The 25,590-nt window shown below is 33.8% G+C and overlaps 1 protein-coding gene across 1 annotated transcript in view; it reads right to left on the bottom strand.

Moving 5' to 3' along the window:
* The window catches only part of LOC145668417 (uncharacterized), a 297,055-nt gene extending 271,722 nt beyond the window's left edge, over positions 1–25,333 (bottom strand). The window contains exon 1 of the mRNA XM_081736230.1: positions 24,071–25,333. Coding sequence (XP_081592356.1) covers positions 24,071–24,134 — 64 coding nt within the window. The 5' untranslated portion in view covers positions 24,135–25,333. The remainder of the gene's footprint in view (positions 1–24,070) is intronic.
* Between the last annotated feature and the right edge of the window lie 257 nt (positions 25,334–25,590).

Below are 25,590 nucleotides of genomic sequence, written 5' to 3'. Positions count from 1 at the left end.
CTTGTACATTTTTTCAGACCAAATTATTTATGTCATACTGCCAGGTTATAATGGATTTTAAACGTAATATGAAGAAACACACCTGAGTCGTCTTTCAGAAAATCGTCCAAAAAATCTCATACCCCTACTAAATTTCTTTGGTAAAGAAGTAACATATACCATTGTATGAGAATGTTAACGAAATTTTTATTTATGAAACATAAAAAAAATCTTAGAGGTGTTTTTGAAAAAATGTCATTTTTTATTTTCACTCCTTAATAAACTACTCGATTTTTTGGAATAGAAAGAGCATTTCTAAACAATCCTTGAGAATCACATGAAACGTCTTTGAGAATTCTTGACGATAATATCTTTAGTTTAAAATTTCATTCATATATGTTGAACGGTATGACCTCTAAGCGACTGCACATCAGGATGAACAGACGGACATATGTCGAAAAATCACGTTTTCGGTACCTATGGGTCATGAAACGTATAAATTCGTTGAAATCTTGAATTACATTTTCTTACGATCACCATATTTTTATTTCTCCTGTAATCGCTCAAAAGTAATAGTACACTTTCCGTTATTCCCCTGCCGTTTTCCCTCTATGGTGATGCATGTATGTTGAAACAGAAACTGACAAATTAATAATGCTTCCAGTTCAAGTATCGGCTTAAGCGAGAAGATGAAACACATTCCTGAATCACCGAATATAGTCTTAAAAATCATCCGACCGCATCTTCATCCACATCATTTCACCAACAAAGTACTTTATTCTGGATTTCCTCGTGAGAAATAACCAATAGAATAATAAACGGAATATTTGTTTCTGAAATATGAAGAAGTTTCTTGAAACTGTTTACGAAAAAATTAAACGAAAGCATTCACCAATAAGCTATCCTTACTATATATTCTATCCTTTCTACGCTTTCAACGAAAGTAATTATTCTCGATTGTACAGGATGTCCAAGAGATCTGTGCTGCTAAGTTTGAGTTCCACAGAGAACAATGTCTGCGTAATTTTTGTTATGGCATTGTAATACTGCTTTTATATTCACATACATAACTATCTGGTACCTCTGCGTTTGATGTCATGTGCAGTATTTCAGTTATGAAACCATGGCTGATGTAAGTGGTTGCAGTTACACAGTTGAAGAACTGTTAGTGTCATGTGTGTGGGCGCATGAACGACTACGCACGGGAAAAACAGTGGCTCAGGCAAACACTGCGTTTAATGATCGCTTTGGCAAAGACCACTCCATACATTAACTATGTTAGTTTGATAGAAACACGCATTTGCTTCAAGATGTGTCAAAAATAATCCACATAGTGGAGATGAGGGAACACATGAGCACTACCGTCATTCTGTTAATTGCAATGTCTTCAACTAAATCACTTCGCAAAAGAGAATTGAACTGAATATACTGCGGTCAAAACATACCACATTAAACCAGATTTGTACACGAAGGCGTTTAGGACGATGTTTGTGAATTAATTATCTGTCAAATGACATAGAACAGCTTATTGCAGTCTACCGTGCTTTGTAGATGCACTTTCCAAATGGGTATCTAGCTCACGATGAATGTGTGATACATCAGTTCATACAAGAGGAATGTCTCCGTTATGTGCAAAAGTTGGAACGAAACCGATTCATGTTATGTTAGGGACAAGATGATATCACGATACCTATTCGGACCATATATATAACGAATATGTGAATATACATTCTTACTTACATAATTTGCAAACATGCTTAGTACCTCAGCTTCAAGAGAAGAAGGCAGGAGGAAAGGGGCTCCAGTCCATTTTGCTCTTCAGGTGTTTGATTTCCTATATATATCATCGTCGGTATAGGACAGATGAAGAATTGAGTGAAAGTGTGGAGAAAGCATTTCGAAAGGTAACACCTTATATGATTCGCAACATGCCCAGGAGAACATGGAGACGCACATATATATCCTCATGTGCAGCACGATAAAGTAAATACAAATTCATTGGATATATAGATCATCTCTGTAAATACTCAATTGCCGTATGCGCTAAATAAAGAAACTTTCATTAATATTGCTCTCTTTGGTAATCATACTTGATTGTAGGGATTTTTTTCAATATCCTGTAGGTTTTGATAATGTAATATTTAAGTGTAAAATATAAATAAGCTCTTTTTATCCATGCGGGACAATAATTCTTACAGAAAAATTGCTTTACCTGTACACTAATATGTGTACTAAAATTTTTAACTATGAATTTTTGTCAAACAAATTAGAAGTATTGTAGTTAACATGCGTACATGAAATAATTAATAGAGTCTTAACCAATGGTGCATTCTTAGAAAATGAACAATTTAACGCACGATCTTGTAATCTAAGGACACGTAATCTAATAGTGTGTCAAGTACCAAAGAACAGTTTTCTACAAAAGTTCGTCGTTGTATTGTAGTAGAGCTATGTACAACATTACAGAATAATGATGCAATGGATTCGACTTTGCACTTGAGTAGCCCATTTCCAAAGAGGTCCTTGTCCACCAAGAGAAAATTTTGGGAAACAAACAAAAAGAACTGTCATACCTTTTTTTTTTTTTGAAGAAAACTTGCACTATTTTAGTATGCTTTGGTGAAGTGATATATAAATATTTAATTCAGGCATACACACAATGACCGTATAATATTCATAAATTGAGAAAAAATGGACAAGGAGTTTTTTGGGACTGTGCAGAGGACAAGGGACATTTTGCTTTTGTACAATGTGGATAAGAATTTGTTTGTTTCTGTATCTGAAAACAAACCAATTTTATTTTTTTAAAAACATTGTAATACATATGAAAGCATTCTAAATCAGACAAATTACTTCTTCACATACATTAAGAGTAGCTCTGGAACACTATAATAGAATGTGTCTGAAAACACCAATTTCATTTTCAGAAAACATAATACGTACAAACATTGTAATACAGACAAATTGTAACAAATACTTGTTCCAATATTGTTTTTTTGCTTTCGTTTGCTATTAACGATATGACGTTTCGGTGATTCACTACTAGTGTACTTCAAAATAAGGTTATCTTGATCAATTTTAAACGTTTCAAATGAGCTATTGGTTGAGTAAAACATCTGTTGGAATCTACAGACATTTTGCAATGTTAAGACTGAACAATGAAAGTCTTTTGTAAGTATATGGCCACATTTTGGGAGAGAAGAAGCTTCTTTGATTAATGCCAAATTTTCTTTTCCTTATTCTTCTTCCATATGGCAGGAATACGAAATTTCTTACGTCCTTGACCGGTAATAGCAGGCATAACATTCCCTCCACTGCAACTTATGCTTCGTGGACAGAATTATCTATGTCCATGGTCAACGTACGGCCACAAACAAAAGGACTACTCCAAAGAATAATTATTTTCGATTGAAATTACATTTCACTGACGTATTATTAACTACACAAATTACATTAGCCAACAGTCACAAGGATACGACATCACCACAGTATAGCAAAAAATTTGATCGTCAAATTTCGTTGCTCTTTTGTTATTATTACCAAAGCATTCTTGTCAATGCGTATAACAATAATTTACTATGCAATGCAAAATGACTACATTTTTAGAAATAACTTGCGATGGATACTTCTGTTTCAACGAAACAATGGACAAAAACCGCTTTGGAAATGGACATATTTATTTGATGGTAGAGTTCACTGGAGAAGGGTCATTTTGATTCTGTAGAACACAACTGTAAAAGAACGCATCTGGACAAGAGTCCCCTTGGAACTGGACCAAAGTTTTATGTTTATTTTTAGTGACTTTAGAATCGTTTCATTCGAGTAACAAGTATATAATCCCGTGCAAATTTACGGGAGGAATCTAACGATACCAATCACTCAATTTCCAAACTTTTGGGAAAAGGACCCGTTTGGAAATGGGCTACTCACTTAAAATTTCGAAATTTTTAGAATTAGTAAACATATAAATGCTGGAATAAAATATACATACACCAGTATTTATCCATTTTCAGATACGAGTATATCTATCTATCTATCTATCTATCTATTTATATATATATATATATATATATATATATATATATATATATATATATATATATTTTAAGTGCAAGTACGTATTGTTTGTGGAATTTGATACATTTGGCTATACAGATTTCTGGCTTCGACACATGTATTTTATTATTTTCCCTTCACAATTTCTAACATGAACTGAATAATGCTATATAAGACTTCTGTAACTAAGAAGATTATTCTTTGTTGAAGCTGAATAAATAGATAAATAAAGAAACTAAATTTTAAATATTTTCGATGCCATTGAATTATCCTATATCATGTTTACCAATTATTTGGTTGAGAGTATAAACAAATACAGAAGTAATATCAATTTTCTACCTGTCATCGGTTCAATACTCGCTTTTCCCTAGTTTTTTCCCCACAGAGAAATTAATAATATTATACAATGGAGTTCTTAATTGTATATTTATTTATAAAATACTAGCACATTTCTTAGAACTCGTTTCACTCTTCAGTACATTACATACAGTATATTTCTTAAGTATATTAAACACAATATAAATTAGGGATTTCATAGAAACTTCAATTTAAAAATTAAAAGTGAATAGCTTGACGTTTAATATAGAAGAGTGAAAAGGAATAACTAACATCCAGTAATCATTTCTTTGGTATTTAGAAGTATGTACAGTCAGCGACAAAAGTTCTTACCATTTGATGAAATTGGTTTCGTAAATAATTTCAGAATGGGAAGACAATTTGAATACAGTTTTCAATAAATTAAAAAGAATTCTGCACTTTTCAATCATACCGCCATTGTACCTTCCAGCCCTACCACCGTTATTTTCAAAATAAATATTAAAAAAACGGAAATAACTTTTGTCGCTAAGTGTACATGTTTAGAACTTTTAAAGTTCATTTTGTTTTGAGTATTATATTTTCTTCACATAGTTGATGGAAAATGAAAGACAAATACCATATGCTCAAGTATACCAGCAAAAACTTCAAGATTTTTACAAATCTTGCTCGTGAGAAATATTGAATAATAACATATCATGTTTAATATCAGAAACGTAAAGTCGTGCTCGAAAACATTATACCTATGTTTCTTTTAAATGTTATGTTATTTACTTATGCAGAAAGATATTACTTATTGCAGAAGGATGATAGGTCTGATTTATTCAAAAGAAATTGATATTAGTTTCATTTTATTTCACCTGTCTACAAGAGACCATTTTGAAAAGAGTTGGAAAGCCAGTATTTCTTTCAAGAAGACTGTATATTTTCACAGTAAAGTAGATTTAAGAGATAACTTGAATACATCAAGTAATTACATCTGTATGTTATTTTGTCGCACGGATTTATTAAACTGGTCCCTAGCATGATACAATGTACTGTGATAGCTGTGATATTGTTATAACTGGTATTATGTTAAATCTTTGGTATTCTGATAATACAGTAGATTTTTTTAAAAAAAAGTTCCTTTAGATCTATCAAATTTCAAACAATAGCACAGTTTTAAAAATTGTTCATGTTATTCAGGGAAAAGGAGGGCGAACGACAGCGGAAAACAGGATAGAATTAGCTGCAAAACAGAAGTTATTCTGACCATATTTGAGATCCATTGTCGCACAAATTACAATATGAGATTGTTAGAAGCCCAAAGGGGAATAGCTCAGATATAATGAAATCCATTTCGTTCTCTCGCTCCGTATCTCTTCTCTGAAAATGAAATTTAATTTGAATTTTCATTAATTCTCTTTATGTTTCATGTATCAACTTCATCTTCCCGCAGGTTTTCAAACTATTATGTTTGCTCAGTTGATGAAATTCAATTTTATACGCGCTTCTCTTTTTCTCTATTATATATATATATATATATATGAGCTGAGTCAGTATATATATATATTTCGAAAAGATACGTAGTGAGTATTTTATTACATTTTCTACTGTAACATTATAGGCTTACGAGAATATGCTCTTCCATTATTTTAATGTAATGTACATACAGAGTGATATACTATAAAATGTTAATGAAAATTTGGAAGGAATTTTAACATAAGGATAAAGTGTTAATATCTAATGTAAAAGTTCTTAGTTCGACTCCAAATTGACTGATTCCCACAGTTATTCATTTACTTTAGCCTAAACAAAGAGAATATGACATCAAACTAATGATTTTATGTCCTATTTTGCGGTGATATTTTGACAACAAACGAAACAAGATAGTTTTATTAAGAGGGATAAATCGGCATTAAAGTTTTACTTAGGAGCTAAATTTTTGAACACATCACATCCGTGACAAGTTTAAGTTTGAAGTGTCAAATCCACATTAGAACAACAGAACAGAGATAGGAAAGTAGATTTGTTACGTTGTACACCAGGAAGAGATAAAAATTCCTAAATAGAGAAGTAGGGAGAGATAATAGAATACAAGGATTAGGTATAGGCACGTAAACGAGAACTGAATAATTATATCTTCAGTATAATTCTTAAAAAGTCGTCTACTTTAGCAGTGGTAGCTCCACAGCATCCTTCTCTAATCTTGCCTACCTCACACTTTTGCATCCTGATCTCACACTGTCACTCATTTGGTTGCTTATATTACATACCTTAAGGCGTATATAGGGGTCGGAACCCAATAGATTACATATAAGAGTTTGAATTTTGCTTGTTGCGTTCAAGAAGAAATAAAGAAGGTAAAAAATATTAGTTTTCATTTTAGATACATACAACTTCACATGAATATTAAACTATCCAATTATAACGTTATATACTCAATACCTGTCAGGCAATTATTCTTAGTTTAACACAATAAAGACGGCTTTATACATTGTCTAATAACTGGAGTTTGATTAGGATTAGGATTAGGAACTATATTTCTGGATATTCTGCATCTGTGATCTTTTCAGGCCGACACAAATAAAGGAAATCGTCATTTTGCCATCGTACTATCCAGAGAGTTGGGGAAGGAATAAAGGAATGGGGAATGAAGAAAACGCCCTGCAACCTTCATGTTAAGTATTACCCCGGCATTTACCTAGTGTGAATGAGGAAAACTCAAAATATCTTACTCAGGATGCCTAACCTGTAAATAATTTTAATTTTCCAATCTAGTGTTCTCACCGTGAATCAAACTTAGGACTGGTCGCAACAAAGGTGAGGGTGTTAGCAACTACGTTACGCGGAGCCACCTTAGAAATTTTGAGTAAAGTGAAATTTAATGTTATAAATTAATGACAATGTATATAACTGAATATCTATTTGGGTAATTAAGTTTATTTAAATAAGATTGATGGATGACAGATTTTCTAAAATTGGATTAAAGACAGTGAAATACAATCAATATTTAAATTCAATATTTGTATCAAATAGTTAGAGAATAGGCATACCACGATAAGTAGGGAAAAATCAGAAATACTATTTACTGTATGTGTCTATAATATTATATTGTTGTGACTATAGTGTAAGAAACGAAACCTTTCGAATAGTTGCTTAGTTCACAATTGACAGCAAGTTATGTTGTTCTCATGTTCATATTTGTGACTTCAAACAAACGCATTAATTTGAATACAGTTTCCTTTGATATAAAGAACACGTAATTTTCTGTAAATTATTAGGATCCTCTAGTTTGCCTTAAAAGATTGCAATGTTACATCCTTCGTAACTTCTTGAACGACAATTCTTGAACGGAAGTGAATTTCTGAATTAGTTTTTCTCTTTCAGTACAGTTAGATCCATTATGTTTGTTGAATTCATTAATGAAGACAACTGTTAACATCTTCACAGGTGGTTATCCATATCTCGAATCTCATTCATGGAAATATGAGGTGAGGCTAGAATTTTTAGGTTAAAATATACTATTTTTTGAGGATAAAAGTGTTTTGAGCTTAACAGATATTACGGTTAAAGATCAAAAAGTATTGGTGAAGTTAAACCGCCACTTACTTTTCTTTATATGAGAGGATATATAATACTGAGAGTTTCAACTACCAGCATAGCTTCATTCAGAAATGTAAGATTAGCGTGAGACACTTTACTGAATATATATATATATATATATATTGAGTATGTTGCAAAATTCGATGTCCAAACACCAGGAGTTGATTCCATATACCAAACGAAAGGAAAAGTTCGAATAAACATAGGTCGAGAAACGCCTCCTCCCAAAGTTATATGCCGACGAAAATTGAGAACATCACATTTTAAAACGCCCTAGCAGAGGGTACGTAGTACAGCGCTTATTTCTAACGTGTGGGGTCCCTGGTTCAAGTAATTTTGTGGTAGAAAACATCGTGTCCGTGGGTTTTCTCGGACTACTCCCGTTTCCTTCTCATTCCATTAATTCTTCCATTATCATAATTCACTTGCCTTAATCATCCATCTCCCTTAGCTTAACGGGCATAAACTTGGAATGTTAAAAATTTCGTTTCAAAACTCCCACCTTTTAAGCCATGATATCTATTGCAAGAACTTCAAATAACTACATAGAAACTGGTATGCACTCCATCTAAATATCCATGTCTCACAATCCTTTGGTACCTGTGTATAGAATTATATACAGGAAGTTGGGATACCGAGATATAGATTTTAAGTACTAATTAAATACTAATGACAAGATTCAAACAGACTACTTTTAGGAATAATTTAATTTCTCTATTAGTAATCGAAAATGTCTAATATCATAATTTCCTGTCATGCAACAACTAATATTATTATCAAGACTTATGCAACCATACACACACAACATTTTTGCTATATTCAAAGAAGAGTTTTTCATAATAAAATGGAATGAAATTTCCATATTAAAATTTATTTCGTAACTTCTAGAGGACGTACTCACTAATTTGTTCCTGAGTAAGAATAAAAATTAAGAAAACATGTTAATTCTAAGAGTTCGACAATCATTTCTACCTGGAAGTACATATCGTAATCGTTCAACAAAAATGAATGTTTGCAATATAATTGATTGCTAGGAGATATAAATATATGACAATCAAATCTTATTGTTCAACTAATAGCAAATAGAATCCGTGTGTCTAATTCACCAACTTTTTCGTTACCACTCAATTACCCTGAAAATTAATTCTTTCGGTAGCCCTTAAACTAAGCACTTTAAAATGAAGCTTTCAAAGTGTTTACAACTGTAGAAATCTCGCTTAAAATTTCTCCAGAATAGGATTTTAAAAATAATTTCTAAAGCTGTTAGGCTGACGAAAGCTTATGGAATGGTAAACGCAAAGAAATAATCACGGCTGCCCAGTAATAGAAAGAAATCAAAGTGCCATTGAATTCGATTAGGGTCTTCAGGAGGTAAATCCTTATATCAAATGAAAGAAAGAAGTTCTAATAAACCATGACAGAAATAAACACTCCTTTCAGAGTTATAAACCATGAAAAACGCGAAACAGAATTTCTACAATGTTGTAGCTTGTAAACTATGGAATATGTCGCAAGCAGTTTAAACAATTACACGGGAATTAGTAGGTTCGCTATCTAAATTGCATAGTTCGGAATCCTACAGGGTTTACGTAACAAATTTGTGAGAGAAGTCTGTGTATGGGAAGGTATTTGATAAGCCCTTACTTTGTATAATTTGTAATATATATAGTAAGAAATCTATGTCAATTCCTATGTATGTTGTTGAACGAAAGAGAGTAACACCAAGTTCCACTTTCATGGAACCCCAAAATATTTTTTGAAGTTATACTACTTCAAACAGCATTTTTTGTGGTCAAAGCAAAGTAAATAGTAGGCATTCCAATCCAATTATCATCATTGAATAATTTGATGGTGTGAAATTCGTACGTATGACATTAAAGAAAACAAATTTGTTTCTTTTAAAATAGCTTATAATTGTAATATCCACCATTATACCAGAGGCTATTGTAGATACAAATAATGAAAGAAATTAATGATAAGAGAAGGATTGCCATAACTAAAAAGTACGGGGAAACAGGAAAACTCTTAGAAAACCCATGCATTTGTTGTTTGTTCAGCACAGAATCCACAAGATATGAGTCATTATCAAGCAAGAAACCCTATGCACCAAAGTCGAGTACTCTACCACTGTACTACCAAGGGCTTCCACCAATACTTACTGAAATCCAGAATGCGCATACCTACGATTGATACAAAACGACCCAGAAAAAGTAACCAATGAAAGGTGACGAATCTCGATGTGAACACCACACAATACACAGAATGTTCAATGAAGGTGCATGGTCTACTCTAACATACATACACACACAAACAAACTAATCTTTAATATCGTAATTAAATACATAGTATTAATAAGCAAACGAATTCACAATTCACTACTATTGAAATATGACATATTTTACAGTCCTCAGAAATGTGTTACATCAAATGTTCAAAATTCTGTCTTTCAACTTCAGAGACCAGTCTACATCGTGGAAGTAATTATTTGTAAGTCCTTCCGAAGATGCCGACAGTATAGTTTATGGTTGCTTGTGCATCAAAAATACGAGCAATTAAGTCCATTTCAGAATGTATTGTTGTAGCATAGATTGTTTTATATAGTAACAAAGATCCAGAAGTAAGAGATCTGGTGACCTTGAAGATCAAGAGATAGGTCCACCTTTTCCAATCCAACAATCACTTAACTAACTAACTAACTCTATGGCCTATGGAACCCGGAGGTTCAGTGCCGCGTTCACAAAAGCTCTCCACTGACTTCTATCCTTAGCTAATTGCATCCAGTTTCTACTTTGTATTCCTATCTCTGCGAGATCCATCTTAATATTGTCCTCCCATCTGCGCCTAGGTCTTCCTAATGGTCGTTTTCCTATGGGTCTACCAGTCAACATCCTATGGATCCAACAATCACTTAGTCCTTCTAACTGCGAGTGGAACATTCCTCAACAGTTCTGGTAACATGTTTCTTGAAAAAAGACTACATGGTATTGCCAGGTTTCAAGCCAAGGTAGTAATATGTAGGGTCGAATGAGAAGATTGTTCACTATGCCACGCTACATGTTTACACTAAATCGTTGCTGTTGACGTTCATCAAGTGCAACGTAAGGTTTTCTATACACCTTCTATAGTAAATGTCATCTCATCTGTAAATACACATGTTCTACAAATTGTGGACAATGGACAATTTGTTGCAATAACTACTCTGCATTGCAACCAAGATAATAAATGTCTTTCAGTTGTTATCTCCAAATGCTCAATAGTTTTTAGACAACCTGATATTAGCAAATCCTAATTTATGTAATCTCGATATTACTCGTACGTTTGTACTACGCATTATGTAATATTTGTTACTGTGTTGACTGATTAATTAATTAATTTGAATTTAATGTCCATTTCTAGCACTATTATCACATAAGAGTGGACTTTAAACTGTAATAAAATCAATATTCGAGCTACACATCTTCCAACAGAGGATTGGTATTAAACATGATACTCGTAATAAGAACAACGCAAATACATCTTCATTCATTTTCACAGAAGCTATGATATTACTACTTCAAAATGTATAACAGAAAACTAATGAACTATTCTCTTTGTTGCGGAATGATTTCATGTTACGACTTAGAGGATAATATTGATTAATTAGACTTTGGAGTACCTTTCATCAGGAAGCCTATGTTGCACGTGGACTATAACTGAACGTGAAACCCAAACCACATAAGCTCTTACCTAGAACTGAATTCTGGTGCCTAGCGCTCCAGAGGATAATAATAGAATGGTGAAGGTAGTAAATACCCTGTTTTCAACTATGGCATTTTATATTTACAAGTCATATAATGTTTCTAATTGGATTTGAAAAGTAAAAATTGATAAAAAGTTATTTAAAGAAATGTTCTCAAGTCTTCGGGTAAGTTAAAAAAATACTTGCACCAGGATTAGAATACACAAACACATAACTAACAAAATATTCACCCAAACTGCTTGACTACTTGATACACTTTAAAAAAAAAAGACTTGTGTTAAGTGGTTTTCTGATAGAGACTCCGATTTGTTTACAATCAGATAAGACTGAGTTTGTGGTGAATAATTTGAAGTTACGTCTCTCGCAATGTATAAATATATTTTCCACAGAACTCACATTTCACAGAAGCTGAATATTTGAAATTATGGAGTTAGAATGATCGTTATTAATAGTAAGGCAGTAATAGAAAATGAAATGAAATGTGTAAGTCCCACGGTTATGCCGGCTAGGCTAAAGGAGACGGTGATGATGAGAAACGAAGAAAATAGTGGAATGAAGAAAGTGGGAGGAAACGGGAGAACACCAAAAAAACCTACGGACACGGTGTTTGTCCACTACAAAGTTCAGTTGGCGTGAGCTGGAATCGAACTAATGATCCCATGCACCAGAAGTGAACACTTTACCACTGAGCCACGGTGGCCTCTAAGGCAATAATGGAATTACAAAAAATAACTAAAGAATAAAATTTGATTAAAAAACATAATTAATTTAACTAATTATCATCTCTTCATAACACCTTAGTATTTGGAAGAGTCTCATTTGAAATGTTTCTAACTAGCTAACATATTTTGTGCAACTTCTAGTAAGTGATCAACGTAAGCAAATGGTTAACACATTGGATTTGTATCGTTCATAGCGATATCTCCTTCAGAAAAAATGCCTTGTTTCCTGTAAACAAAGATAACTCCCTGATCCTGATAACTCAAATTTGACATGTACGCATAGTTTTTCTTTATGTTTTGATGTCATATTTTTTTTATGAATAGAAAGCCATATTTATTCCTAAAAAGCAAAATATTTTATGAATAGAAATTGAAAATTATTTAAAATTCCATTTTGTTCAAAACGTAGACATGTTCCTTTGTTAATGGTTTCCGAATTCAGTATCTTCCTCTGATACGGATTTGAGAAAATATATTACCCTTCAGTTTTTCTACTAGAAGCATAAGTATAACACGGAAATAGTGCTGTAAGTTTCTTTTCTCTAAGTTATAAATTGATTTCCTTAACATTTCAAAATTACTGAGCTCTCTCGTCGTTAATCGGTTAGCGAACATGCCTTTGACGTGGGAAACCCGAGCAGTGTTTCTTTCAGAAACGATGTTCCGGGGGGCACAATTAGTATTGTGGGTTGGCACTGCTGGTACTATTCTATTTATTATTATATTAAAGACTATTATTTTGGTCTCCTCCGGGGGGCACTCTCAGAGCTCCGCGGGGGGCCAGTGACCCCTAAAATCCGGTCTGGAAGAAACACTGAACCCGAGTTCAATTCCAGGCAAGAGGTCAAGTGATTCGGGTCCCACGTTAAGCTGTAGATCTGTAGATTCTCGTCTAATAGAGCTTTGCTGCTGAAAACGGGCGCTAAACTGAAAAACATATCGAATCAAACTCATATTTACTATATTATCGTTAATGTTGTTGTTGTAATTTGAACAAAGTTTGGATCTACTTAAATCCAATAATTATTGGCATAACTATTAGTATCAAGTTTCCTTTTGTATAAAACATATTCAGATTCATATATATATAGGGTGTTAATGAACTATACCGACAAACTGTAAGAGGTGATTCCTTATATCACAATAACAGAGAAAGTTCATATGGACCTATGGGCAAAAGTGCATAGTTTCAGAGCTAGGGCTGTCCAAAATCGCGAAAAAGCAAAATTTCAACAGGCCCTATTTCGAATTCAAGAAACTGTGGATGGTGGTCTTTATCAGCGTAAAGGAAACCAAGCATAAACAATCTAAAAGTGCATACTACGTCAGTCATATATACAGGATACTCCCTACAGAGTGTAATTCTCAGATACGCTCTCAATAGAGTTTTCAGATTTACCCTGATTTCAAGAAGGGCCCAAAGTAGGCAGAAGGTATGCCTTGGCAACAATGGATACTCAATGCTTCGGAGGGAAATCGGAACTCTTAAGAACCGGCAGCTAAATGTTTATTTGTGTTCAGAATAATGTGTGATGCGATGTATTTCGTCACGGTATATTTCACGTTCTCTTCACTTATAAGCCTGAGAGAAAACATCCCAGCATGCTTTTTCCCGAGTACGAGAGACCGTGCTGCTGACGATCCTTGACCCTTCCGACATCACGCCAAAGGATTTCGTGTTCACTGTCGTCAAGGATTATTATCATTTGCCTACTTTTGACCAATCATAAAGTGAGAGCATATCTCAAAATTCGATTGATGGCATGTCTGGGAATTTCCCCTGCAAGGAATGCTTTGCATACCCATTGAACATTAATGAAATATTCAATTTTGAATTGGGTATGCGTGACTTCCTTTATACTGATAAGGACCACTGTCCATAGTTTCTGGAAGTCCAAATAGAGCGTTTTGAAATTTGTTTCTTTCGTGATTTTGGACAGCCCTAGCTCTAAAACTATGCATTTTCCCCCACAGGTCCAAATAAACTTTTTCTTTTATTTTGATGTAAGGAATCACCTCTTACAGTTTGTCGGTGTAGTTCATTACCACCCTATAAATATTGAATAGCAACACCCTTGAGTGAATTAATAAAAAGTATTGTGTCTTTTATTTTGGAAAAACTCTTTTGTAAATGGATGTAAAGACAAACGCAAATTATATGAGGTAGCTACAATGAAATAAGCAATTATCGTATAAAGGAAATCAAGAAAGTTCTGTCGCTTTTTCACCCTCCAACTTCGAACATCAATATGTCACCTAAGACGTACCTCGAAGAACAAAAATAGTTCCCATCAGCATCGACAATCTTCTGCCAACGTTCTGGAAGGCCATGGATCCCATCGCGGTAGAACTGGATGGGCCGTGAAGCGAAGAATGTACCAAGTGTTTTGCACCTCTATTAGGGGTTTCAACTAGCGTCCTCTAAGATGATTGTCTAACGAATAGAACAGATGATATCTGGACAGTGCAATGTCCGGGGCGTATGGCGGATTCAATAGTGTTTCCCATCCAAGGCGCAATGCGTAGAATGGTGTCCCGAGTCATCCTAGCCACGTAGGGCTTAGCCTTGTCCTATAACAGAGAACCGCTTTTCGATTCAGAAGTGCTTGCTCCAGAGTTTTCCTCGAGCACGGCTCAACTGCTGACAGTACACAGTTGCATTGATGATCTGACCAGCTGGTAGCAGTTCTCGATAGACAATGCCGCGAGCAGTCCACCAAACACACATGAGAATCTTCTTCTGGTGCAGTGCTGGTTTCGGCTGTATTGAAACCCGTTCATGAGATGCTAACCAATGATGGTACTGTGGAGCTTCGTACAGGACCCACTTCTTATCATATGTCAACACCCTGTCCAGAAATGGCTCTTCCCTTATACGAGACAGCAAAGAAATACAGTTCTCTGCTCGCGTTGCCTTCTGACCATTGACCCAACTTGAAGAGCATCCAAAGTTGATGGAGGTGCTGCCGCATTGTTCCTCCACTCACACTAAATTGTAGTCCCAGTCCCTCACATGTCTGGCCACTGTTCGCCTCAATTACTGCTTGAAAATTTTAATTTTGTACATGCGTTGCTCTTCTGGCACGTGGCGCGTCCTTGAGTGTTTCGTCACCGTGCTTAAACTTGTTAAAACACCGCTGCACTGTCCGCGTATTCACGACAACCTCACCAAAAGCCTATCATATCTTTTGCCCCGCTGCAACGGCGTTTAACCGCAGTTTGAAATCGTACTGTATACACGCTTGTATGACGCTTTGTGGAGGTCCCATGTTTACTGTTTTCTTACGCACGTTCAGCGTGTAACTGAACTGCCACAACCAGGTAGTATGTTGGATATCCTACACCAACAACTAACCTTTGCTTTATCTCCATTTGCATTCAACTCACGGTGTGAGGGCCAATTGAACGCAGACCTCCACAAAAAGCGATAGAACTTTCTCGATTACCTTTACACTATTTTCGAAAGTTTAAGCAATGAATTTGAAATTTGCTAAAAAGATAAATGAAAGAAAGTCACAATGATTAACACAGTATGTTATTAAATCATACAATTAACTGTGATTCTGATCAGGTTTCTCAATTGATGAGAACATTGCCACGCTCATTAACTCATTCATACGTGTTCCCTTTTCTTAGCCATATGTGTTACCCTTTTCTTGGTCTACTTCTCAATAGCGATATAGTTATGTTATGTTTAGAGTTATGTTAGAGTTATGTTATGTATAGTTATGTTTAGAGATATTTTTGTTATAGTCAGTACTTTACTGATGATGATACAAAAATTCCAAGTTTTAATTTATGCTTAATATTTGATATAAAAATATAAACATTCGGGGCAGCTAGTTGTTTAAACAAACCAAATACGTGATTTAAGTTATATCACCAAATGACTTAAGTTTTTATCAGGAACTCATAAAGTATAGAGAAGGAAAGAAAATGACATAGCCACGGCTTATAGCAACTTAGCTTAGTTTTTATATAATTGCTCTATTTATCATCTGTCACTATAAACATCTTCTAAATAATGTTTCATGTATTGTAAATTAGCTTGAAATAAAACGTTTAATTTGGTTTCACGATTATTTACAAGTTGAGCGGGCAATATGAAATTCAAAACTAAAATGACATGGAAATTATTATTATTATTATTATTATTATTATTATTATTATTATTATTAGTAGTAGTAGTAGTAGTAGTAGTAGTAGTAGTATATAATAATAATAATAATAATAATAATAATAATAATAATAATAATAATAATAATAATAATAATAATAATAATAATAATACATGTATGTGTCTATCATTAGGTTCTATCATAGAAAGGAACAGTTTAGAGCCACCAAATTTTGTATACGAAGAATCAAATGAAACCTTTCAGTCTAATGTCTCATGATTACGCCCTTTAGGCTAAGGGAGACGGATGATTAAGTTAGTTGAATGATGATGGAAAAATTGGTGAAGTGAGAATGTGGGAGGAAACGGGAGTACCCCAAGAAAAGCCCACAGACACGATGTAGTCCACCACAATTTTAGTTGGCCGGGGATCGAATCAGGAACACCACTCACTAGAAGTAAGCACCTTACCATTGAACCACCGTGCCCACCAATTTTCTATACAGATAAATATATCATCACTAGACTTAATCGCGTACGAAGGTGTTTTTTTATTTTATTTTCTGGTGATTTGGTGGGAAGAACAAAATTTAAAAACTCTGGTAGTTTCTACGAACGCCTTGTATATATACAACCAGCATTATTTTTGTTTCATGTGGGTTAACCTAACGCCAAAGGATAAAAACTCGGGCAATGGAATGGTTATGGGAATATTTCTTGAAGAACATTCTTCTTCCTCTCACTGTGTTTAGATTTTGAATTAAAGACCCGGCAACAAGTGTTTACAGGTGGTGTTAGATAAAACAATCCTGCGTGAAAATTCCATATTGTCAATATTTATTAATTCTACAGTCTTTATAATTAGTAATGTATTACTGGTAATAGTTTCACTATCCTTTTTCTTTACAATAAATATTTGGTGTGCCTAAAATTAGGAAAAAATGCTTGTTAAAAAGGGGACAGCAAATATATTACTACTGATTCATTATTATAGTAATTAAATAAGAGAAGAGTTACATTTACATCTGTGACATGTTCAAATCTATCTATCTATCTATCTATCTATCTATCTATCTATCTATCTATCTATCTATCTATCTATCTATCTATCTATCTATCTATCTATCTATCTATATCTATCTATATATATATATATCGCTCGCCCGCTGAAATAAAGAGAAATTCAATTCAATTCAATATATATATATATATATATATATATATATATATATATAATTGAAAATCACTACGTTTGTGACTCTAAATCTCCTGAACCGCCCGACCGATCTCGATCAAATTTGTAACATGGATGAGGTTTGAGGCTGAACTGGTTTTAGGCTATTCATTTTGATGGTAGAACTTAGGGTTTGGCTGAGGAGGAGGGGGTATAAGAAAATAAATGAAACTTAATAACTCCTGAGCCACTAGACCGATCTTGATCAAATTTTCAACATAGATGAGGTTCAGGTCTGGAATCGTTTTTGTGATTTAAATTTTACGGAGCAACGTAGGGGGAGGAAAAGGAGTGTAAGATATATAAAAATCAATTTATATAAGACTGAAAGTGACTATTTTTGTAACTTAATAACTCTTGATGCAACTTAGGGGAGGGGGAGGGAGAGAGAAATTTAAAATGATCAAAAATGGCCGATATTAGTGTTGAATCCATAGTTTTCGGGGTCGATGAGAGAAACAATGACTCTTCTGATGCTGTTTCAATACAAGTTCAGCCGTGAAAGTTGGGGAGGGGAGGGTAGAAAGTAGGGGAGGTGAAGAAACATTTGAAAATGATCAAAATTACTAATATTAGTGTTGAATCCACAGTTCTAGGAGGAGCTGAGATTAACAGTGATAATTCTGATGCCATGTGCCGCAGCACGGAGTCGGGGGAGGGGGAGCTATATATATCATAGGAAATGAGGAAGAGAAATTTAAAAATGATCAAAATTGACCGGTACTAGAGTTGAATCCATAGTTTTCAGGGTCAATGTGAGAAACAGTGACACTTTTAATGCTGTTTCAATCTATGTTCAGCCCTGATAATTGGAGAGGGAGTAAATGTTTAAAAATGATCGAAAATGACTAATATTAGTGTCGAATCCATAGTTTTAGCAGTAGCTGAGATTAACAGTGACAATTCTGATGCAGTATGCCGCAGCGTCTATAATTTTCGGGATCATTCAGATGAACAGTGGCATTTCCGATCCGGTTTAAATCCAAAATCAGCACCGCCACTTGGGGGAGAGGAAAAAAGATATATATATATACACGCTGAGATGAACAGTGATTTCGATCCCATATAAATTCAAATTCAACGCCGCAACTTGTGGCGGGGAAGGAAGAGATATTTAAAAATGATCGAAAATGACCGATATTAGTGCTGAATCCACATTTTTTGGGGCCACTGAGATGAAGAGTCACACTTCCGATGTCATGGCCCGCAACAGGGTGGAGGGAGAAATATATACAAATGATCAAAAATGACCAATATTAGTGTCCAATCCATGGTTTTTAGGGTCGTCGGGAGATCAATGATCTTTCTTCTGCTGTTTAAATCGATGCCATTAAAAACGAAAACAGCATACTTCAAGGGGACTAAACACGTGAGATACGGAGTTGTGCATTTAAAGTTTCATTTCAACCCAGCGAAGCGGGTAATATATGCTAGTTTATAGCCTTGAGCAGCAAAACTTAAGGGTGTAGTATAATCTCAATTTATTACGTATTTTCAATGTTAGCGAAAAAATCAAATAACGAAATTGTTTAAGAAGAAGTGAGGCTCTTCTTCCTATAAAGTAGTAGAAAATGAAATACAATATAATATTTTAAAAAGTAAACTATCGGAGAATAATTGACGTACGTTCTGTCATTACAAAATGTGAACCAATAGTAAAAAGAAGAATACTGTTAAAATCCAGGTTGAAAAGAATAGCACTGTTACAGTCAAGCATTAAGGAAAAAAAACATATTTAGCAATTGCGATTTTAAAAGATCATAGCAACCATATTAATTATAGTTTCGATAAATTATCGGCAATTTTGGAAATTTATATTATCCGACAAAGACAATGACAATGTTTTTAATGACAAACTGCCGAAACTGAAACATACGTAGTTATGATTATTATATAATGAATGATTTGATCAAATTTAGTTATTTATACTTAGTTATAGATAGATCAAATGTTGTGTGAACAATGTAAAAGCATAATATGCTTAATAATAACGATGGAATGACAACTCAATTACTGGTGATTGGTTATAATTTTATACCAGATTAACCCGTTTTATCCACGTGATGCCATATGGCAACAGAGAACAACCTTTAGAAATCCAACGCTAAGTATCTGCTCGTTTTTCTTGTTCATTTTCTAGTAAAATCTAATTCCTTAACTAGTAAATGAACAAGGTGACCAATGGAAAACTTTTTTTATGTTTTTACGTTGCTAGGAAAATACGTAAACACAATTCATTAAAAACGAATTAAAAAATAATTCGGGATAATAAGGGTTAAAACAGTTATACAAGTTCAGATAATTTAAACTTTGATTATCACGAGAAAAGTACCTATCACATTGAATTTGATTACGTAACAAGAAAGAATATCTTTTAAATGTCAATCACTTTGTTTCCTTGCATATTCTAAGTACTATACTCTTACTTTTTTATTATTTAAAAAATTATTTACCCCTTATCATTTTGAGAACGGAAACTAAACGAAACTTACTGGAATCATTGCATTGATATAACTAGGAATGCAATGGATATACTCGATTGCAATGAAAGGAGCTGAGCGAGCTTAAGCAACGTAATCAGTTTATTGTGACTTTTTAAAACAATCAGTATTTTTCATAACAATCGCACAACTCTTCGTCTTGACCTTTTGTTCCGGCTAAAAAAAGTTTAAAAAATCGTTAATTTGTTTTTAAATTGTGATTAAAATTGTAAATTTTTACGCTAAAAGAATAAAAGGGCTTCGCCGGAATTTTTGAAAATCACGCGCAGATTTTAATTGTTGACAAAAAAATCACGTGAAAACTTTTTCCCCTTGTTAAGTCTATGGAAGCGTTTTTCGGTGATTATTCCTCGATGGTACATCGGATTTTTGATTTCGACCTATGTTGTCACTCAGCACGACATACTCTATCAGCTGCTAAGTTTGGTTGAGATCGGCCAAACGGTAGGAGGAGTTCGCGGACAACCAAACAGCTAACCCGAGTATTAGAGCTTCGCTCGCTCAGCTCAATAATGGAATAGATAACAATTTGCAGTATTGCCTCTAATCGAACTGTCAGTTCTTAACATCAAAGATTTAATGATGAGCAACTACAGATAAAGAAAGCAAAATTTAAAATTGATTAAAAAATGCAACAAATCACTGATATGTGTTCTGTCATAAGGAAGTTACAATTAAGTATAACAAGAACCGTTAATATTCAAAAATACAGTGAGGAAAATTACTAACGTCAATCTTTATTTTAAAATCGCCAACGAATTCGATCCGCTAATGGAAGGGCACCCACCAATTCGGCGACCTAGATCCCAACCAGGCCGCTATTTATTTCTCACTCTGTCTTTGCCGCAGTATGGTTAACCCAAAATGTCAATGTAAAATGGATATCTAGGAAATGGATACTGCATCTGAACCATGAACTATCACAAGACGCACCTCTGGTGCTAGGAGTCTCGGGTTCAAACCCTGCTCCCGCCAAGTGAACTTTGTGGTGGACAAACACCGTGTGCGTGGGTTTTCTCGGGGTTCTCCCGTTTCCTCCCACTTTCTTCATTCCACCATTTCATTCATTACTCATTATCACCGTCTCCTTTAGCCTAACCGGTATAACCGTGGGACGTAAAACTCAAAATTTCATTTCATTTCATTTTATCACAAGACGCAAAATCAAAAAATAAATAATATAATCATATGGAATTTAAAAATTTCAAGAAGGTTTATAAGCAAGCTTGCAAAAAAATATAGGGAAGTTCATAAGAGTTATAGTATAATGCTTTATAAAATCTTAATACTTTTATAGAAGTTCTAAAACTCTCAAATCATTCTAAAAAAGCTTTTAGAGTTACGAAATGCTTATATTTAAGTTTCCCACCGTAGCTCAAGAATGCCTATAGAACAATTCACAATACGTAAAAACATCACCAGAAAACGTATAGTTGAAAGAAATGCATGTGAAAAGTTTAAACACTTAAGAAATGTCTATACGAAAGTTTTTAACGTTTTCAAAGTAATTCTGAAAGAAGGATTCTGGTACTACGAAATACTTATAAATGTTCGTAAAATTAAAGGACACCTGTGGATATGTCTATTAATATACATTATGATTACAATAGAAAACTATGATAATTAACGAATGTACATAGAAACGTTTGTAATAGTTGTAGGGCACCAATAGAAAACTTTAGATTACTTAACGAATAAGGAATAGATAAATTTATAATATGCCACAAACACATTGAATAATTTTGTAATACTTATAAAAATTAAGAACTTTACAATGCAGAAATTTATTCTTATTTATAAATCACTTTACACACGTTCTTATATTTTAGAATTGCCTTTAAAAAGTATGTATACGGTATGCATGAAGCTTTCCTACAGAACATTACAAAACTTAAAAAACGGCTATGGAAAATCGCAAATTTACATTTATCAAAGACCTACAAATCAATGCTTTTCACTTCTGATCTATATGTACTAGCAATATTTTAATGTAAAGAAATTTATATTACAAAAATTTTGTAAATACAGGAATTATTAATTATCAAACTGCTTTAATAATAAAACATTTCATTTCCAAGAAGTTTCATTTTCAAATAGATGGACGAACTTTAGAAGGTTATTCTTTCCTGATGAACAGTGATTTGTAAATATAACTAATATGATAGAATTGCTAAATAAATGCAACATAAAATGTTTGTATTAAAATTGAAATATTTAAAGAAATTGCATCTACGGAAACTAAACTTTCCATTTCATTGCAGGATTACGATATTCATATAATAAAAATTCAAAATTTTAAACTTTCTCTAAGATCAGAACTCATTTAGATTTAGGGATTATTGGGATACAAATGCAGTGTGACATAGAAACTTTACGTAATTCATATAGTTTCAACATAGAAACAAATAAATACATAATGGTTAATTGATAGAGCGTTAATCTTTAATTCAAATATCAGATTTTATCTTTGGCCAAACAAAATTATCAAAATTATGATGGGGATAAAGTTTATGTGATTTATCTATGTTCCCTTGTTTTCTCTCACTCTCTTCTTTTTCACCAATTCTTCTATCATCATCCACAGACATTTACCATTCATCTCTTTCGCCTACGTATCTTAAGCGCGAATGATCAACCTATTTTTTTTCTTTTTATCCAAAAAGAGACAGCTTTCGTTTCAGAGTCACAAGAATTTCCTCAGAGACAGATTGTGGGAATCTGTAGATTGCAAGTATAAACACGGAAGAAGAGACTTTGGACTTTGTAGCCAGTAATAGATCATAGTGGTTAATAACATGTTTAAAGTAAAAATCGCTTAATTGCATTTACTATTTGAAGTATTTCGTACTTGAGATATCGCTGTATTCCCTAAAAATTACTAGAGTTACTATATTGCTAGATATGATGTGATATTTCTAGATTTTACTTGACTACAAACCCAATTCAAACTGAAGAATTTCTTTATGCCAAATTTGCAAATATTACATCATGCTAAGCATATGCCAAAGAGCACATTGCCCTGAAAAAGAGATGATTTGAAACAAACTTGTATATTATATATATAAGATATTGCATTTAATATGTTTAATATAATTTTTGCTAGAATATGTTACTATGATAAGAAAACACACTCTATGGACTTTTTGTATATATTATCAGCAAATGCACTTGATTATGAAACCACTATACCACGAATTTTCACCTTGACAATTCTTTAGATTCTAGTTGAGGTCTTTGCATGTAATTTCTTCATTACTACGGTCTGTATCTACCGTTTATACAGGCTAAGAAAATTTTATCAGATTTTGTTCTGCTCAGACTCATAACACACGTATTCTACTTGGAGCTTATTATCAACCTAAGATCAGCAAAAAATTGAAAGAAACTCTGCAGAAATAAGGAAAAGGTTTGCAGAATTTAAAGAATTCTTATACAACTCATTCAAAATGGGAGCTCTTTTATGATTACATGGTTAGCATACACGCCTTCGACGTGGGAGAACTTAGTTTGATTTCCGTCAGAATTCGTGTGGTTAATCTAAAGGTCACATCTCGTATCCAATCGCTCATAAGAGGGGCGTAAAAGTCAGAAAAAATGGTCTCTCAGGATTTGATATTATATATATACATATAAACGAATGCTGTACACGTCAGGTATAGACTTACGATAAGTGTACTAATCGTAATAAAAAAATAACAATAAATATAATATATAAATATGTAGGTGACATGCAATGTCAAGTATATAAGAATGATCAGAATTTTATAACGTGTACAAAATATCAAAGAAAAAGAAAAAGAACTGAAATTATATTCTACTTACCTGGAGATAATCTCCAGGCGAGAATAGTGAAAATAAATCGTAAAACTGATCTTCTAATCTTCATGATCGTTTTAATATTTTCTTTCACTACAAAACAAAATCACTCAATCATTCTCAGTAGTAGAGCCTCATACTTTCTTCTTGAGAGTAACACCAATCTCGTTTCTCTTTTTCTAGAAAAGGAAATCGAAACTGCGGTATGTTAGATCGTCATTATGAATCGAGACGCTTATGAGTTGGAAGAAAAAAAATCACATTTTAAACCAAAATCGATTGTTCATTTTTCAAAATTAAGTTTAGTCAGTGATGGATTGGTACTTTCAAAAATTCTTATATGTATGAATTTATCTTGCTTAATATAACAGAATTACTTTTAATGTACCTAACATTCAAAATAGATAACACACATTCGATTTATGAAAAATAAAATCGGGAAAGAGATGTAGAAATAATGGACATGCCCGATATTGTTGAATTTCAATATGATTGATATTTTAGATATGAAGTTTTGTTCATTGACTAAGCACAGACATTAACTTCATTGTCTCATTGTCTTGCACTGTATACGAAAAATTATTATTCCGTTTATTTTAAAACCGCGTTAGATATACCGTTCTCTTTAAAGTTCTCTCATGGAGCTTTATATTGGGTGTTTTATCAAATTTCAACGTTCAACACTCACACATATTCGCTGTATGACGTTTGTTGACTTTCAGTTGAGTGACACTAGGGATGATGTGACGCTGTTGAAAACTCCATTCGAACTGTTTGGCAAAATGCTTGTGTGTGTGGTAGCATGCGTAAGTGTGTGTGCGTGTGGGTACAAAATCTCTCGTGTATTCGGTTAAAGGAAGAAGAAAATGCTAGAGAACGATGGATAGAGAAAGAACGATAAAGGTGACAGAAAGAAAGCAAGGAAAAGAAAAAGTAGAGAAAGAAAGATTGATATAAAGATGGATATAGGGGAAAGTGGGGGAAGATGGGGTAACATAATTTTGGTTCAATCTTCTGCCACAAGATGGAGACAGCGTTCACGACGACCAAAAATCACACAAGAGGATAGATATTTCGCTCTCTCGCGCTCCTTGTTCTGTTGTTAAGAGCAAGACGTAGGGGGATTTCTCTCTTCCGCGCACTGAGTTCTACCGCTTTGGATGTCACTAGCTGGAAGACTAAGGCGGGCAGACGACCAAGCACCCGTAATTCACTGGTTTCTCCGTCTCTATGTGAGAGAGTGTGCTTCAGTCTATCTGTGTGTGTGTGTGTGTGTGTGCGAGCGTTTCTCTCTATAGAAAAAGAGGAACACAACTGAGAGTAACTCAGCGCGTCAGATCATGCGCGCGCGCACTCGCTGTACACCAGAACTAATACGGAACAAACTTCGTCTTTGGTTGCCTGCATGTTACTCGACCGCACCCTTCTCAGGGTCTCCTTTCCTATGCCCCCTCCCAGCTCCCACGTCTTTTTGTCTTTTCATATAGACATGTATGTCACTGTATCAATATGCAAAAAAGCATCAC

Source organism: Thermobia domestica, chromosome 13 (genome assembly GCF_964235325.1).
Source record: "Thermobia domestica chromosome 13, izTheDome1.hap1.1, whole genome shotgun sequence".
In the NCBI taxonomy this organism is placed as follows: Eukaryota; Metazoa; Arthropoda; class Insecta; order Zygentoma; family Lepismatidae; genus Thermobia; species Thermobia domestica.
The sequence above is the reverse complement of the archived record's forward strand: the minus strand, read 5'-3'. Positions and strand labels throughout refer to the sequence as shown.